At 38.6% G+C, this 16,855-nt stretch overlaps 1 protein-coding gene across 5 annotated transcripts in view; it reads right to left on the bottom strand.

Moving 5' to 3' along the window:
• Positions 1-16,855, bottom strand: part of sh3pxd2aa (SH3 and PX domains 2Aa) — a 111,296-nt gene that overhangs the window by 79,062 nt on the left and 15,379 nt on the right. For 4 of the 5 annotated variants that reach the window (XM_086083108.1, XM_086083110.1, XM_086083109.1 and 1 more), the window contains exon 2: positions 9,947-10,027. In XM_086083108.1, coding sequence (XP_085939234.1) covers positions 9,947-10,027 — 81 coding nt within the window. Of the gene's footprint in view, positions 1-9,946; positions 10,028-16,855 lie in introns of those variants that run through there. The other variant, XM_086083112.1, reaches the window with a different exon arrangement.

The raw sequence follows: 16,855 nt of genomic DNA, 5'->3' as shown, positions 1-16,855 counted from the left end.
TAGTGTATATCGGACCAAAAAGTTAGTGATGATGAGGACAATTCTGTAATGTATGTGCAGGCCACAGGCCTGTTCTAAATATAGCCCTCCAGTGATGGGACATTGTAATTGCCTTGGAAAGTTGTAAAAGTGATACATTCAAAACATAAACACTTGCAGGTACTTCTAGAAGTGTTGCATAGTGATACGTATCTCCTATATAGGTGCTTATAAGCTACAGTGCTAAGAAACTTGGTGAAAGGCAACCCAGATGACAGCGATAATTTTTTACCAACAAAGAAGTGAAAGTTGTTAATTTGTTTATTTTCAGTTATGTTTGTGACTTCTTGCTTGCATGCAAATTCATTTTCATTGTTGCTGCTGAACAATTTCAAATGTGCAAAAAGTGCACTGGCCAACTGATTTTTGGTATCCAAAATAAAACGTATTGCTTCTGGTGAGTGTATGTGTGACTTCTGAATTGTTTTTTTTTTACAACATTCATGTTGGTCACTATAATTGTAATATGGAATTTGAAAAATTCTAAATAAAAAAAAATGCGAAAGTTACTCCATTGTCTTCGGTCATTTCACCTTGCAAGCTGGTACGAGGTGAACCAATTCAGAGAAAACATCACTGCATACTTTCTGATCAAGATATAGTCAGTCAGCCACTCTTTGATTCATGAGGCCTACATGCTAGGTAGGTAAGGAACGCATCCTTGAACAAACTCTAATCAAGGCTCAGTGTGAGGCATGCAGAGATGCCAAAGATATCTAGCGTTCAGTGACTCTCCTCCACATTCCGCTCAATTGGAGAAGACCTTGAACAGAAACATGAGGTCTAGTCAAACAAGAACAGAGGAAGCAAAAGACAGCCACAGTTGGTGAGTGATGGCAAAAGCCTGTCAGCTACCTTATATTCAGTGCAGTGGAAAAAAGTAGCAGTTCCCCCACCGTTTCTGGTTTCAGATTTTTGGGGGGTAGACATATTTATCACAAAATGTTTTGGACCATACAGCCAACTTTAATATCTATTTTCTCTAGAGAGAAAGAGGCCCACGTAGAGTCATCATCATAGGAGGTTAAGTGAGCCAAACTTTGCAATGGGTGACCCTAGCAAGGGCAAAAAGCTCCAGACAACTTAGATCCTAGAATCATTGGAATGTACAAACAGCGCCCACATGACAAGGTTCCTGCAAGGGTAAATTTTGGATACAAGCCCAAGAACCACAAGCAATATGTGGCTAAAAAAAATAATCTTGTCTACAACTCTATATCACCCTGTGGTTTTTCTTTTTTTTTTTACTTTTAAAAAAAGTTGTGCATTACCTTGACTAGTTTTGGCGACGACTGCCGCCTTCCTTAGAAGCTCAACTTTTTTTGTCTTAAAAAAGGAAAAGCACAGGACGACACAAGCAATATGCTTTATCTCTGACCCCTTTAAATTGGACTTCACACCAGTCCCAGGTCAAATATATTTCCAGAGAGAAAGCTGGTTAGGTTGGCAACAATCCCAGAGCAAACATCTGTGTACAGAACTTCTTCCCTAACCCCAAACTACACTTCTGAGAGCAGCAGTATGTACAACAGGTAGTTGCAGTAATGTATTATTAAAATAATTTGTAATTGCAGCACTAAAATAAAGCAATGCACTTTAGATTTTTTTAGAAGCTACTTTGCTTGATACTCACTAAAATGTCAAGCACGTTTGGAGACCTTTGCCTTCAATGATCAAAAGTTCAATCGTGCCATTGGTGGCTGTTTGGGACTTTGCAAATTTAGACCCCTGGCAATTTGAGGACTACATGTGTAAATATGAAGCGATTCATATCCATGTGTCAACAACATATGACATGTGCCGATTAATATTTATGACGGGGGGGTGGCGGAAAATGCAAAAATGGATCTGCCGTTTGGGAAACTCGACTCTTTCACTATCCATCTCTGCCATGTATGAACCAGTATTACGCTGCATACTGCAGTCCCCTGCCCTTCAGCCTCCAACTGTTTTCTGATAGAAAATTAGATGTATAATGGGTAGAATCAAGGCTTCTTGACTATCACTGCCTACAGCGGGAGTCTTGTAACCGGACGCTTACCTTGCAAGCAGAAGCAGGCCAGGGTTGCCAGATCCTGTGTCAAATATTTCCCACATCAACGTTAAAAGTGTTTACTTCACTGTAAAATCGGGAGATTAGCAAAAGAAATGACTGATCGGAAGTCCTGTAAGACATAGGGTTGAAATTTGTGAATCTCACGCCTGAATCTGGAGAGTTGGCAAGTATGGCCGGGACACCCATCCATCATCGTCAGTCCATCATTTCAAACCGAACCAAACGTCACTAAATTACAGTTCATCACTGCTATTTTAGGACCACTGAATCAGCCAATCGGCGTCAAGAATGATCAATGAACTATGTCACATGCAGCGAGCAGCACTAAGCAGACACACAGCCAAATATAGCTTTAAAAAAATTAATATATTATACAGTGCTGCTCAAAAACTTGTGAACCTCTTGAGCAATTTGGACTTTCTAATTGTTTCAACCTGATTTTGTTGTTCAATCTGAACCATTACATTTTATATGAAATAACAGGTGTAGGTTTATGAATTCAATGCATTGTTCTTTTATTTTAAATCAATTGTGTAGTCAAAACTTAATTAAAAAGTGTTTGTGGTCAATTCATGAAGGTGCAAAAGTAAGTGAACCCTGAGCTTCATTGCTTAAAACAAGCAGTCAAGTAAGATCAGGTAGGACAAATTGGTAGCTAAGCTAATCACTCAAATGGACCAATGAAATGAGAGGTTTAGCAAAAAAATGGTGCATCACTGACTGAAACAGAGACAAAACCACATCACTTTAGTCTTACCCAGGTGAACCCATACAGGTCAGTCATGCTGAGAGGAAGGGAAATCTCAGGGGACCTCAGGAAGTGGGTAGTGACAGCACATCTGTCTGGGGAAAGCTATAAAGTTATCTAAAAAAAAGAAATTGCTTCGTCATTCCACTGTGAAGCAGATCATCTGCAACTAGAGAACACTGAACATTACTAAAATCCTGCCTTGAAATAGACGACCTTCTAAAATATCAGCAAGAACCACAAGACAAATGATAATTCAGGTAAAAAGCCAACTCGAACATCACATCAAGGGATTTGCAGACCTCTTTTTCTGCATCTGGGACACATGCACATGCTTCATCAATCAGAAGAAAAGTCAATCGACAAGGCTTTCATGGAAGGCTTGCTAGGTAGAAGCCTCTGCTCACAAAAAAGATCAAAGCTGCCCATCTCAATTTTGTCAACGAGTACCTGGACAACACAAGCTTTTTGGAAGTCTCTTCTGTGGACAGATGAGTCCAAAATTGAACTGTTTGGCCACAACTAAAACAGTCATGTTCGGTGAAAAGTCTACACTGCATACCAGCAAAACAACCTTCACCCTACAGTGAAGCATGGGGTGAGAATGTTAAATTCTGGGCTGGATTTTCATCCTCAAGAGCTGGACAAATCCTGGATCATAACTTGAAGCCGTCCTTTGTGAAGTTACAGCCAGGTAGAGGATGGATCATGCAGCATGACAATAATCCAAAGCATTCCAGCAATACAACCAAGGAATGTCTGAAGAACAACAAGATTCATGATCTGGATGTGCGCAGTTGAAATCCTGATTTAAATTATTTCAAAAATACTGTGGCGTGACCAGTTTATGCTAGACGCTAGGGGTGTGAATTGCCTAATACCTGGCGATTCAATTCGTATCACGATTCATAGGTCACGATTTGATTCGATGCCGATTAATCCCAATGCGAAACTATAAATTGATGATTGCGATTTTTTTAACTCAAATTTAGAAAATACTAATCAGTAAACTTGTACATATACACTGTAAGATTTGTAGAAAATTTATTTATCTGAAAATTCAGGCTTATAATTCAGCCACAGCATTTAACAAACAGGTTGCAGTCTGTTTCATGTTTGAACAGCACTGAAATAAAATATTAAGGCTTAATGTTCCATTAAAATAACATTCTTCCATGCTTGATGTGTGAATCCTAACCCTAAGAAAGACGTTTTGTTGAATATTCACATAAAAAATTGATTCAGCCGCATATCAAACCGATTCGAGAATTGCGCGCTGTAATATCACGATATATTGCCAAATCTTTTTTTTTCTTTTTTTTTTTTTTAACACCCCTACTAGACGCCCATCCAACCTCTCTCAATTGGCTGCATTTTGCAAGGAAGAGTGGCAAAATTTCCCCCAAAGTAGATGTGAAAGACTGATAAATCACTAAAGAAAGTGTTTGAATGAATTTCTCATTGCAAAAGGAGGTGCAATGTCTGATTAAGTGAAAGGTTCACATACTTTTGCACCCATGAAATCAGAGTTTTTCTTAAATCAACAACTTTTATTCAAGAATGAATGACAATAGTATCATTATTTTTGTTTAAGTCCATTATTTTCAATGTCATTGTGTAGATTTGGGTATGACTAAACATTTAATAAGGTTATTTTAATATTTTATACAAAAAATCTGACCATGCCTGCAGGGTTCACAAACTTTTGAGCAGCACTGTATATATTACCCTTTTCTCTTCCTTCCTCACTAATGTTACTGTGTAGGAGGAGCATACCATCGTAACTGCCCCGAATACTGGCGCAAATGACCTAACGGACTCAATACATCCCCTCATAGGCTCTTAGCTGTCTAACAAAATGCCTTAAGTAAAATACACAAACTGAGCAGTGAGCTAATGCCTACATACAGTCATCAGCGAAACAGGAGTCCACCAGTGATGTCAATGAAGGTCCATCGGTACTGACCCGGTTGGTGACAATTCCAGTGCCGGACAAAATTCCACTTCCGTCAGTGCATAGATAGTCCATCATTTTTTTCAAGTTTCCCGTCATTTGTCTGCAAAAAGGTCGCCCATCAGTGACAGACTGATGGACCTTCTATCAGTATTGATGGAATGCCCACCTCTGCATTTATAATTAATGCTTGCATGCTTAAAGTCCATGGTGTTCTGATGCTATAATGTTTTTTTCTTAAGAAATCCATTCTGGTGGTTTATTAAATAATGAACCAAATTATTACAATTTCTTCATAAGAAAGTGGAACTATTGCATTTTGTAATCACTGATGCAATATTTAGCAACCGATTACAAAATGCAGCAATATAAAATAACAGTTTATTATATATTGCATGTGGCATATTAATAAATGATGTGGCATTATTACATCATGAAGTGACATTTTTTTTATTACATAATGGACCGTAACTAATACGGTGCTAAATGGCAAAATTGTCACAACTTTGTCATTGTCCACATGCCTTTAGAATGTGACCTTTATTGCCTCTTCTTGTTTTTGCCTGAGAAAGTCAGCCCACGTTGTGATTATTCTTTTGGAGAGGGGAGTCACATTGCCCCACTTATCAATGGAACCTTTCAGCAAAAACCTTTCCTTCACTGATTGAAACATCATTTCCTGCTGGGGTTGCACACAGGAGCTACTGAGATGTGCCCCCGTAACGTTCTCTGTATAGCTCTTTCATATTTACGAGCGACCCAGAGACCTGAAGTGCTGTATACATACGGTATTAGCTTGCAATGTGGTGGGGGACATAAATGCCTGCACACAATCATTTCCTCTGTATGAAATAGGCAATGTATGAAACAAAGGTCAGTCTGCTGGGAATTCTGGTCAAGATGTTTCAAGCTGCAACAACTTAAACGTTATTTCAAAGGTCCCCGACATTAAGAGCATCCCATGTGAGTATGACAATGGAACCTAAAAAAAGAATAGTTCGTTAAATTAGCTTTAACATAAATTTATTGCTTGTACCTTTAAAAAGACTCTCCCCTCTCTGGCTCTTTAAGGGAAACACCGAGATGAGATGAGAAAAAAAGAAAGGTTTGATCGAGTTATATAGAGCAGAAAAATGCAGTAGAATGTTGACATTCACATACACATTTTGATGGACCAACGTATGTTTTCCTTGGAAGTTGTTGGCTCTTCTTCTGTCTCATTATCATCATGGCCTGTTCCCCTTTTCTATTTTGCTTGCTTGTGGGTGTAATTTTTCTCATATCACATGACCAAAATGAGCATTTTGACAACGGCATAGGCGAAATCACAAATTTTTAAAGGGACAGTAACGTGAAAAATCAACTTTTTGGAGCTTTTAGCCACGTTAAAATGCTAATTCCACACCAAAAACAACACCGAAGTGGTGTATTCCTCCATTCACCCCTCTATGAGAAATTTTAGGTCATTCTGCTTTGCAAGCACCAGCCCCTCCCAACCTGAGAAAACGAGCAGGTGCTCACTCTATGACTATGTTTACATACAGGCAATAACCCTTTTAAAACCTGAATATTGCCAAAATTCAGGTTTTGTAAGACCGCGCAAAAGGCGCAATAACCAGAATATGCTCTTATTTGGGTTTTTAAAAACCCGAATAAGAGCCCTGGGTTACTCCTTTCACAACCGGAATTCTTGCTCATATAAACGCATTCGGAATATCTCGGACGATCGGGGCAAGGTTTTTTGCTGTGCGCATGCTCGCTATTTTCTTTTTCGTTTTCTTTTCTTCTTTTTCGCTGATTTGATTCGCAAGGAATCTTGGTCTATGTAGCCACGACTTGTATGCACAGCTCCGTCCTACTTGTTAAAGGAGCCTCCTAGAATACGTTGATTTCTCCACTTGCGTTTTCACAATATTTTGTGTCTCTACGGCGAAAACGCCAGTTTGTGCCTATATATACAAGTATATAAGTCGGTCCTTCTGGCGTGTAACCCACCAGAAATACTCAAGCCATTGTCAACAAACATGACGCTCGCAGCAAAGAACCACACTTCTGGAGCGAGGAGGAAACACGATAACTTTAATTAGCGTGGTGAGTGACATAAATATGTCTCTTATTGAACGTATAGTAAGTTAAAAGCGGAAATGACATTATTTATGTAATTACGTTGTCCGTGTGTCACGGTCCGAACAGGTTATTCCAATCGAGCACAAATGAGCATGTAAACGTGAGTAACTCTCTCCGCCACGCATGTAAACGTGTTACCTCGATTGTTTCAGAAACCGGAATTGTGACCTTAACCCGAATATTGACTGCATGTAAACGTAGTCTATGACGTCATCAGGTGTGGACCCATTCCCGCGCCGCCTCTGTGGGCTGAATTCACGCCCACTTTCTCTGAGACCTCCATGCTCGCAGGATAGTGATAAAAGTAGCCTTTATCAGTAAACATTATGTCTAAATGAATTCAAAGCAATCACATATCCTTCACATTTACAATGCCAAAGTGCAATGACAAGTTGCTGTCTTAAAGGAGAATACAGGACTTGTGAAAAACTAACCAGCTATTTTGTAAAATTATTCATTTAAACTTTTCCCTGAAAAAATTGTCAATTTATGTTGAGCGATTATGATTTTTATAGCTCTTTTTTAATGAATATTTTTGCATTAAGTCCAGTATCGGCCATTTTGGACACTCACGTGATCATGGTGACGTGTCGTGTGCATAAAAAAAGCATATATGACATGGCCGCAAATGACAACAAAGACACTTGAGCAATTATTACGTCCCACGGCAGACCTCAAAGGTGGATTTACGCTCTATAGCATAGAAACACTTCTTCAAAAGCAGTACAGCCATGGAAGACTCGCCAAAGATTTGTGTCCAGCCGAAAGCGGGGATGAAAGTGGCCGATAACAACTCATTCAGCCGACCGGCTCATAGCAAGTCGGAGTTGCAGACCGTCTACTAGTGTTGTGTCGTTCACATACGTTTCGTTCAAAAAGAACGAATCTTTTCAGTGAACGTAAGTGAACGGATCACTTTCTGAAGTGATTCGTTCTTTTCTCATTTCATTTGAGCTCAGCCACGCTCCTGTCGTCAATCTTCACGAACGACCAATCAGCAGCCAGCGTCAGACACGGCGAACGTACTCCCATACTATTGGCGTTAGACACAGCGGATCAGCAAGTGAACGAGTCAGTGAGTGAACGTGTTGCCAATTCCGGTTCAGGAATGATTCAGTAAGTGAACTTTTGTTTTTGATAGAAACACACTCACGACAACAAATATAGCAACATAACATAACGACGTGTTTGATTTTATTTATCTTGGTTTTTTTACGTCTGTGCCGGTGGGGGGGAAGGTGGGGTGCGTAGACGAACGATTCGATGAACAAATCTTTTGAACGGTTCTTTTTAATGAACTGATTCTATAGATTCAGTACAATTAAAAGAACTGTCATGCCCATCACTACAGTCTACAAGTTGCGTGTTACAGAGGCTCAAATTACCAGTCAAGTCACCATTGACATTGTTCACTCTGAAAATGTAAGTTGTGGACCATCCCTAACCTGGACGGTAAACATCCAGGTGACTTTTACGCTACCAGCCATGCTACATGTTGTGTGCTAAGCACGCTTTAGCCCACATTAGGAGAGGCCACCGTCCGCCGGCCCACCCCCACATAGAATGACACAGAACCTGACGTGCTGGGGATTTTACTCTGATCAGAAATGGCGCAGTAATTGGGATAGAAGACGGCCTTTTTCTTGCCCATTACGTCAGCAAACTCCCATTCAAGTGAATGACGGCAGCTGTCGTTTACGCACAGGATACATAATCAGTCACGTGACCAGGATAATGGTGTTGCACAAGGTATGTTTTTATTTTGATACTTAATCGGTTTAAAATAAAATTTAGGGAATAAGTTGCCAGAGATATTTGCACTTTATTTATTTCTACACAATGCCTAATCCAATATTGGAAAATGAGTTATTAGTGGTGTGTTCTTTTAAATTCCAATGTGGATGACACTTGTGTAAACTACAAGTAAAATGTCTGCACTGTTGAACCTAACTGAATGAATGGTATAGTTGTTAGCCCGCTCATCCTATAAGCAGAAGGTCCTGGGGTCACGTCCCTCTCAGGTTTTTTGTTTTGTTTTTGTTTTCTTCCCCCTCCCCTTCTCCTCCACTACGATTTCTTGCAGCAAAGGAGTCGTTTTGTTTCAAATGTTTATTGAAGAAGTGAACATCCATCCAATTTCCATATTTCAGTCTTACGTGGCCACTCAGAGGAGTGCTCGAACGCAGCTCTTCTGAGTTTTGTGAGCGGTGCGCGCAGCAGCCGGTTTAGGAGGAGAGGGGGGCGACAACCCCACAGGGAGAGGTTGGGCTATACTGAACCGGACATTTTACTTCCACGTTAGAAAAATAGCCCAAAAATTACATCCCAATGGTGTCAAAGGTAAAATGTAATCATTATATGTCTATAGTTAACGGTAGAAGGGCTTAAAATACCTAGATACATCCCCTTTAAAATAAAAAACCTCTTTCAGACTCTGACGACCAATTAAATGTTCTTTCTTGAGTCGCTCTGTGCGGCCCGGTGATTAGGGATACAAACCATGTCTCTCTTGGCCCCCGACCAATTACTTGCACTCACATTGATTCCCGCCAATCGTCAATGACAGCGCCCACTTTTCACCGAATGCTTCCGCGAAGCCTTGCAAAAATAGATAGAATGAGAAGGACCGTCTGTACACACTACTCACTCCGATCGACGGAGGTAAACCTGTTTGAGTCCGCGCTCAGTCCGTGTATTTTTTTCGAGGCTTAGCGTCATTGTTCACTCGCCGAGAGGTAGGCATCATCAAAGACGTGAATCGACGATTGACAGTGCCCACCTCTGCTTTTTAGTTTAAAATATCTTACTTCTACTTCCAGGATCCCGTAGCACACTCCATCTGTAATGTGTCGTACCAGCTAGCTAACGCTAAGCTAACTTTTGTTTGTGCTCCGGCCGTATCTCTACGCATCCACAAACATACACACTTTCAAAATAGTAATGTGGTAATAGAATTAGGCTTGGCAACTGAAAACATAGGTTCAATTTGGTATGTGGCTGAGTTTCAGTAATAGAGGATTACCTGAAGGTCAAAGAACTTGCTGTATCTTCTGTAAATGATGTGGGAGGTATTGTCAGAGTAGGTGACATTGATGAGATATACCTGGCAAGGAAAGGAAAAGAGAAGGGCAGCATTATTATTACAGCATATTATTAACATCTTCTTGGGATTCACATATTACACTTTGACATTTATGTTTTACCCCTTTGTTAAGGGTATATGAGTATTATCACACCATTATTGTTTGTTATTGGTTTCACTTAAGTGATGTCAGTGTTAAATTTCCATTCCGGGTTGCCATGTTCTCACTTGTGCTCCAGCAGCCTGCCCTTAAATCTCCCACCAGTATAGATTGTCTGACCTTATTAAATTCCCCTTTATTGCTCAGTCTTTGACAAACTGTATGCTGTTCAATGTGTGCTAGAGTCTATTTTTGCCTTTTCCGGTGTGCAGTGATTGTTTGTCGGTGTTATGAGGTTAAATGAGCTGTTTGAGGGTTTGGTGCCTTGCTCAAATAAACTGTGTTCAAGAGTTGCAATGTTGACTATTCTCTTTAAAAATTCTAGATAGCACAGCTAGCAGAATTGCACAATACAATCATAGATGTTAAAAAACCATGACATCAGAAAGACTACAAAATTAGTAGTGTCAACTTCTAAAAAATGAACAGTCAATGTTTAAAACGTTAAGTTTTGAATCGCCCATGCTTCCATGTTGAGGGTTTCTGGCCCATCCATCCAGCCATCCAGCCATTCTCTGTACTGCTTAGCCTCACAAGGATCACAGATGTGCTGTAGCATATCCCAGCTGAACTGTTCGCCAGTCAAGCGCAGGGCACAAATAAAACTTTTGACACTCACACCTAAAAACAATTCAGACTCCCCGGTTAACCGAGAATGCTTCGGATTAGAATGTGGAAAGAAACCCGGCGAAAACCCACGCAGACACAGTAAGAACATGAAAATGCCACACAAGCCTGCATTTGTACCGACAACCTCTTAACTGTGAGGTGGATTTGGTTGGCTGATCTGTTTTTTTTCTTGATTGTACCATTTTGTGGGTTACTAAGCAGCCAGAAAAGGGATCAAGTAGTTTCAATATCACCTTAAGTTCTATTTCGTGAGACTTTGCGAGATATGTCAAGTTTGTTGGTTTAGGCTCAGAATTTTTGGATCACTCCAGAGCAGATTTTTTCCCCTCTCAAAGATTGACCAGCAAACCATCCTACTCGAGAGGTTCCACTGTGTTTATACTGAATTTATAACCTGCATTCCAACAAATCAGATTTACTTCAAGGTTCTTAATTGTGGCAAGAATGCCTGGTAAAATAATAACTGGTTAAAAAAATATATATACAATTACATTTATTTATTTATTTTTAAAAAGGGGGGAAAGGAAGTGTGGGGAAAAAAGGAAAAGGATAGATAGTAAAAGGAAAAAAGTAACATTCATCATCTCGAACATAAAATAATCATATAGTATGTCATTCTTTGCTTTCATTTTCTTGATATATGTTTAATAACTGTATGCAACTTTGTTGTTTACTATGGTGCAACAATTAATCGAGACTAAGCGATTATGAAATTAATCGATAATTACTTTTGATAACGGATTAATCGTTAAGATTTTTTTAAATTCAAAACTGTCCAAATGCCAATTTCCAAATTTCAGCTTCTCAACAGAAAATATTGTCTGATTTCTGTAGTCCTCAATGAAAGCAGACTATTAAATTTGTGTTGAATCAAAATAAGACATTTGCTTTTACTTTAGAAAACAATCAAACATTTTCTAACACGTCATAGACCAATCGAGTAATTGAATCATAATTAATGTGTATGCGTTTTCAGCACTGTCAATATATAAAATAATGTCATTTTATTGAATAAAGGAATGGAAATGAAAACATGTTTTTTGTTTTTTTTATCTGATTTATCGACAAAATAATCGAGAGATTAATTGATTATTAAAATTAGGAATGGGCGAGCACCGATACCAGTTACTGCCATCGGGCCAATACCTGATTTATTTTGAGGTATCGGTTACTCATGGAGGCTGTCAATAACTGCCCATGATACTTAAGGCAAAAAAATAACAAATCTGTTGTCGAATAATTCCTATTTGGCAGTATTTGGCCCTATATTGTGGCAGTTTGACACATTTGGCAACTCACCAACTGTGTCAGACCAGTCTTTGTTGACAATTTTTCGTCATAGTAGTACATTTTATATATCAAAAGTACTAGTAATAGAGGTATCCGTACTCTGTGAGTACTCAAAAAGTGAACACTCATACTGGTATTGGTATGACATAAAAAAAATGGTATTGAACATCCCAAATTAAAAGAAACTTTAGTTCAAGCCCTATCGTATATAATGTTTCAGACTGGAGGGCAGGCCAATAACAGCTTAGTGTTTATGTTTGATTGAAACATACAATATTCCGTAAGGGCTTGTTCCTGTAATCACACTGGACCTGATAGCGGGTTACTATCAGCATGTTGCTAAATGATTGCTGCTGCAGCTTTCCCATTAACATAACAGAACATGTAATGTAATGTAAACATACATGTACAGTATGTGACTGATCAATCAAATCCAATCTAGTATTTTATTGACTATTTTTTTTTCTTTTTATTTAATGGTTGTTTTTACTAGATTGTACTTGTTTGATAGTGTGTGGATCTCAATGTGCAGCACTTTGGAAACGCTTGTTTATAAAATGTGCTATAGAAATAAAGTGGATTGGACTAGATTAATCAAATCCATTTTTTTATTTAACTTTTATTTATTTAGCTAAGGCAATTGAGAACATATTCTGATTTGCAATGCCGACCTGGCTGCTGACAGCAAAGTAAAAGTAAAAAACACAGCAAAATTATATAAATATACTAGTTTATATCATCACATCATCAAAATACATCCATCCATTATATGAACTGCTTATCCTCACGAGGGTCACGGGCATGCTGGAGCTGTCTTCGGGCAATTGGTGGGGTACACCCTGAACCAGTTGCCAGTCAATCGCAGGGCAAACACAGACGAACAACCATTCACACTTAGGGACAATTAAAAGTGTTCAATGACCCTACCATGCCTGTTTTTCAGAATGTGGGAGGAAACCGGATTACCAGGAACAAATCCATGCAGGCACTAGGAGAACATGCAAACTCCACCCAAGAAGACTGGAGCCCAGATTTGAACTCTGCATTGGGAAGCGTATGTGCTAACCAGTCAGTCACCGTGCCACCCATCAAAATACATAAAATATTATAAAGTGTTCTTTAAAAATGTTTTATGCTACATTCTAAATGATTTGAGGCTGCCAAACATGCAGCAACAAAATAGTGAGCAAAGGCTCTGAATACTTTTGTACATTCAACTTTCTAGTCTCGTATTTTTTTACATGTAGAATTTGAATGATGATGCAATGTATATTATTTAGTTAATTGAAGACTCTGAATAGCCATTGAATGCGTCTGAGTAGAAGGGAGGCTAAATTGGAAAATGTGAACAAATGAATTTGAAAAGGTAAGGCTTGTTGTTCCAGATCGATGTGCCAGTAGTGGGGTTTCCATCCAATTGTTTCGAATTTTTATGCGAACTTACTGAAAATGCGCAAAACGGACATGTGACTTAAGGCCGTTTCCTTCTGTTCTTCTTTTGGGAATATTGATAGGGGACTCCGCCGCTGTAGGTGGCGGTATACACCATAGAGATGTGATCCACCAGTAATTTAAAAGAAGAAGAAGATGAACAGGAAGTGACTGCACTGTGTGAAGACGTCGTAAAACCGTACACTTTCATTGCTGATTTCTGTCTAAAATTGCATTAATATTCGCTTCTTTAATTAATTCCAAAACTATTTCTGTTTTGTCGTCCCCCCAAACATACCTTACTTTATCGTCCGCCATTGCTTTGGGACTACAAACGTACGTGTGACGTAATATCCGGTCCAAACGTGCAACGTGTATCCGGTCCAAACGTGCAACGTGTATCCGGTCCAAACGTGCAACGTGTATCCGGTCTTGTCAGCGTTTATCTTGTCAGCGTTTATTCGTTTCCACAGCCAAAATTCGCATTTTTCTTTTTTTTGATACGCTTCAACATCCACCCCCTCAAAGTGTAAAAACGTTTTTGCGAATTTTGGGCCCTTTTTCGAATTTCTAGTGTTTCCATTCAGTTTTATTTTCGAATTACTGGAAAATTTGAATGAAAATGTGTAAATGGAAACCCAACTAGTGTCTATTATATTTTATATCTCTCTTATACAGCATTGTATTACCGGTAAGTTAATTTGCTATGGGCTATTTTTTTATGTTTTTTTCTTTAATTATAAAGAAATACACACTTTTCATGAGGATATTGTTGAGTGGTTAAGAAGATGGCTTGCATTTGCTGAATCCAACTGCCATCTATCTTTTGAGCACGTTTGTCACATTTAGTGCAGGGGAAGTAAACAAAGGGTTCTCATACAAACATTCCAAGGAATGTATATAGTTCTTGGTTAACCTATTGTGTGTGCTTATATCATATTCCTTGTGATACATAAAGCATGTCAGTCACATGTCTATAATTTTTCAAAAGACAATCAATAAATTGTATTTAAGTGACTTGGAGCCAGTGAGAAACATAAATTCACTCTGTGAATGGAACAAAATGAATCTGCACTATATATGGCATGCGCAGATTAAACAAAGGCTGACTGTTTCCTGAAACACTGCTGAAAAGAATAACATTTAATGAATGTTGTTAGAAGAACAATGGCAATAGCCACAAGACAAAATACATTCCACAACCAAAGTTAAGTGTTGGAAGGTCTTGCTGATGTTGCTACATGAGGCTTGGCTGCTTCTGACAATCTCAATGCCGTAGTAAACACAGCATTGGGCATTTCAGCACTATGACACTATACTGACAAAACTGGCTAACTTGCTTGAGGGCATCTCAACAGCAGTCTGGAAGGAGACTAGAATCTCTCCAACAACTAGTAGCTATTTAAAAAAAAAAATAGGAATAAGCAGTTTGGAAAATGGATGGATGCCTTCAGCAGGACTTGAATTGGGACCCATCTGTTATAAGGCCTGAACACTTACAGATGACCTACTGTGGCCCAAATGTGACTAACATCTATCAGTGATGAAAAATTATAATGCCATTTCCAAGGCTTTGGGACTCCAGCGAAGTCGGAGTCAGAGCCATTATCTACAAACGGAAAAAATTGGAACAGTGTAAATCTTTCCAGGACTGGTCGGTAAAACAAAATTACTCCAAGAGTGCAATGACAACTCATCCAGGAGGTCCCAAAAAAACAGAATAACATCTAAATAACTGCAGGCCTCACAGACCTCAGTTCCGTGGTCGTGACTCAACCATATGACAGACACTGGGCAAACATGGCATCAGTGACAGAGACAACGAAAACCACAGTTGCAAAAAATAAAAATAAAAAAAAGAGTGCAAAGGCTCGTTACCTTTGTTAAAAGCTGAAAAAAACAAAGTGGAACTTTTAAGAAGGTGTGTGGCCCATTACCTTTGGTGTAAACATAACATTTGAGAAAAACAAAACCATGCCAGCAGTCAAACATGTGCCGGTGGTGTGATGGTCTGGAACTGCTTTGCTATCTCAGGACGACTTGCTGTGATAAACTGAACAAATGTAATCTGCTGTCTACCATCAGTTCATGTCCTCAAACTTAAAGTGTACCTCTGGAGTAACATTTCGAGGTAAACGGAGCATATATTGTAAAGTTTTATAAATACCTGGTGCTCCCATTTTTACATAAAAGTGACACGCCCCTAAAACAGGCTATTTTGAGCAAAGTGGTTTTTTTTTGCTGATTTAGGGACAGCAACAATATTGGATCCAAAGTCAATTTTGACAAATGCATGTCAGAGACTATTTATCTATTTTAGTATGTGGAAAAGTTGAATAATATGAGACTTTAAAAATCAATTGTTTTTCCACATACAAAAGACAGCTCTCTGGTTTGCAAGTTGGTTCTATTTTTTTCGTTATATTACATAACTGACCTATAATAGGGAGGAGCAACACTTTCACATAAGTAAGCACTTTTTTTCCACTTTAAGTAAAAGCATTGTACCTAAAACAAGTAAACGAGCAAGACATTCTGTGGTGGTTGCACAGCAGGCATGGTTAAGTGAAAAAAAAAAAATAATAAGACATTGAAGCAATTCTTAAAGTAAGGGTATCTTAGAATGTAAATCTGAGAAAAGCTAATTTTTTTAGTAAACCTTCTGGTAGATACTGATTAAAATGAGATGTGTTTATAACTAGGTTCTGCCAACTTGCTGGTAAAAGCATCTTTAACATGCGACGAGAGACAAATCATCTCTAATGTGTCGAATTTCTTATTAAAGGAGTGTAGAAAGCAATTCTTAAATAACAAAAGCACAAGTATGGTAAAATCGAATCAATTCTCCAAGTGTTTCGTACCAGAAAGAAAGAAAAAGACATAGTACATTGTGTCTTCTATGTGAGAAAAAACTTGGCATTTTTTCATGTCGTAAATTTAAAAGACCAGTTGGAATTAAAAGAAAATTGGAATTTTGATCATGTTCATCTACATGGGCAATTAATGTTACTGTCACATTAGATGCCTAGTTCTTAATCAAAGGTTGCCAACAACAATCATAATGCATACCACAAAATATAAACACATTTAACAGACGATATAGACATAACTTACAGTTTTGAAGCAGGTACCAGTGATTCCGTATTCAAGAGAAGAAAGCAAACGGACACAAGACTTGGTGGAGCAGAGAATGTGGGTTACCCACTAAATGCAGTGAACCCCGCCTAAACTGCTATATTTAAAATAGCATATAAAAAAGAGAGAGAGAGAGACCCATAATATTCTCTGGCTACGAAAGCATCAATGATTTTATTACACAAGCTTAGTTTGGAAATTTT

The sequence above is a fragment of the Leptonotus elevatus genome, chromosome 8 (assembly GCF_054856555.1).
Source record: "Leptonotus elevatus isolate MCC_2025b chromosome 8, RoL_Lele_1.0, whole genome shotgun sequence".
NCBI classification, from domain to species: Eukaryota; Metazoa; Chordata; class Actinopteri; order Syngnathiformes; family Syngnathidae; genus Leptonotus; species Leptonotus elevatus.
The sequence above is the reverse complement of the archived record's forward strand: the minus strand, read 5'-3'. Positions and strand labels throughout refer to the sequence as shown.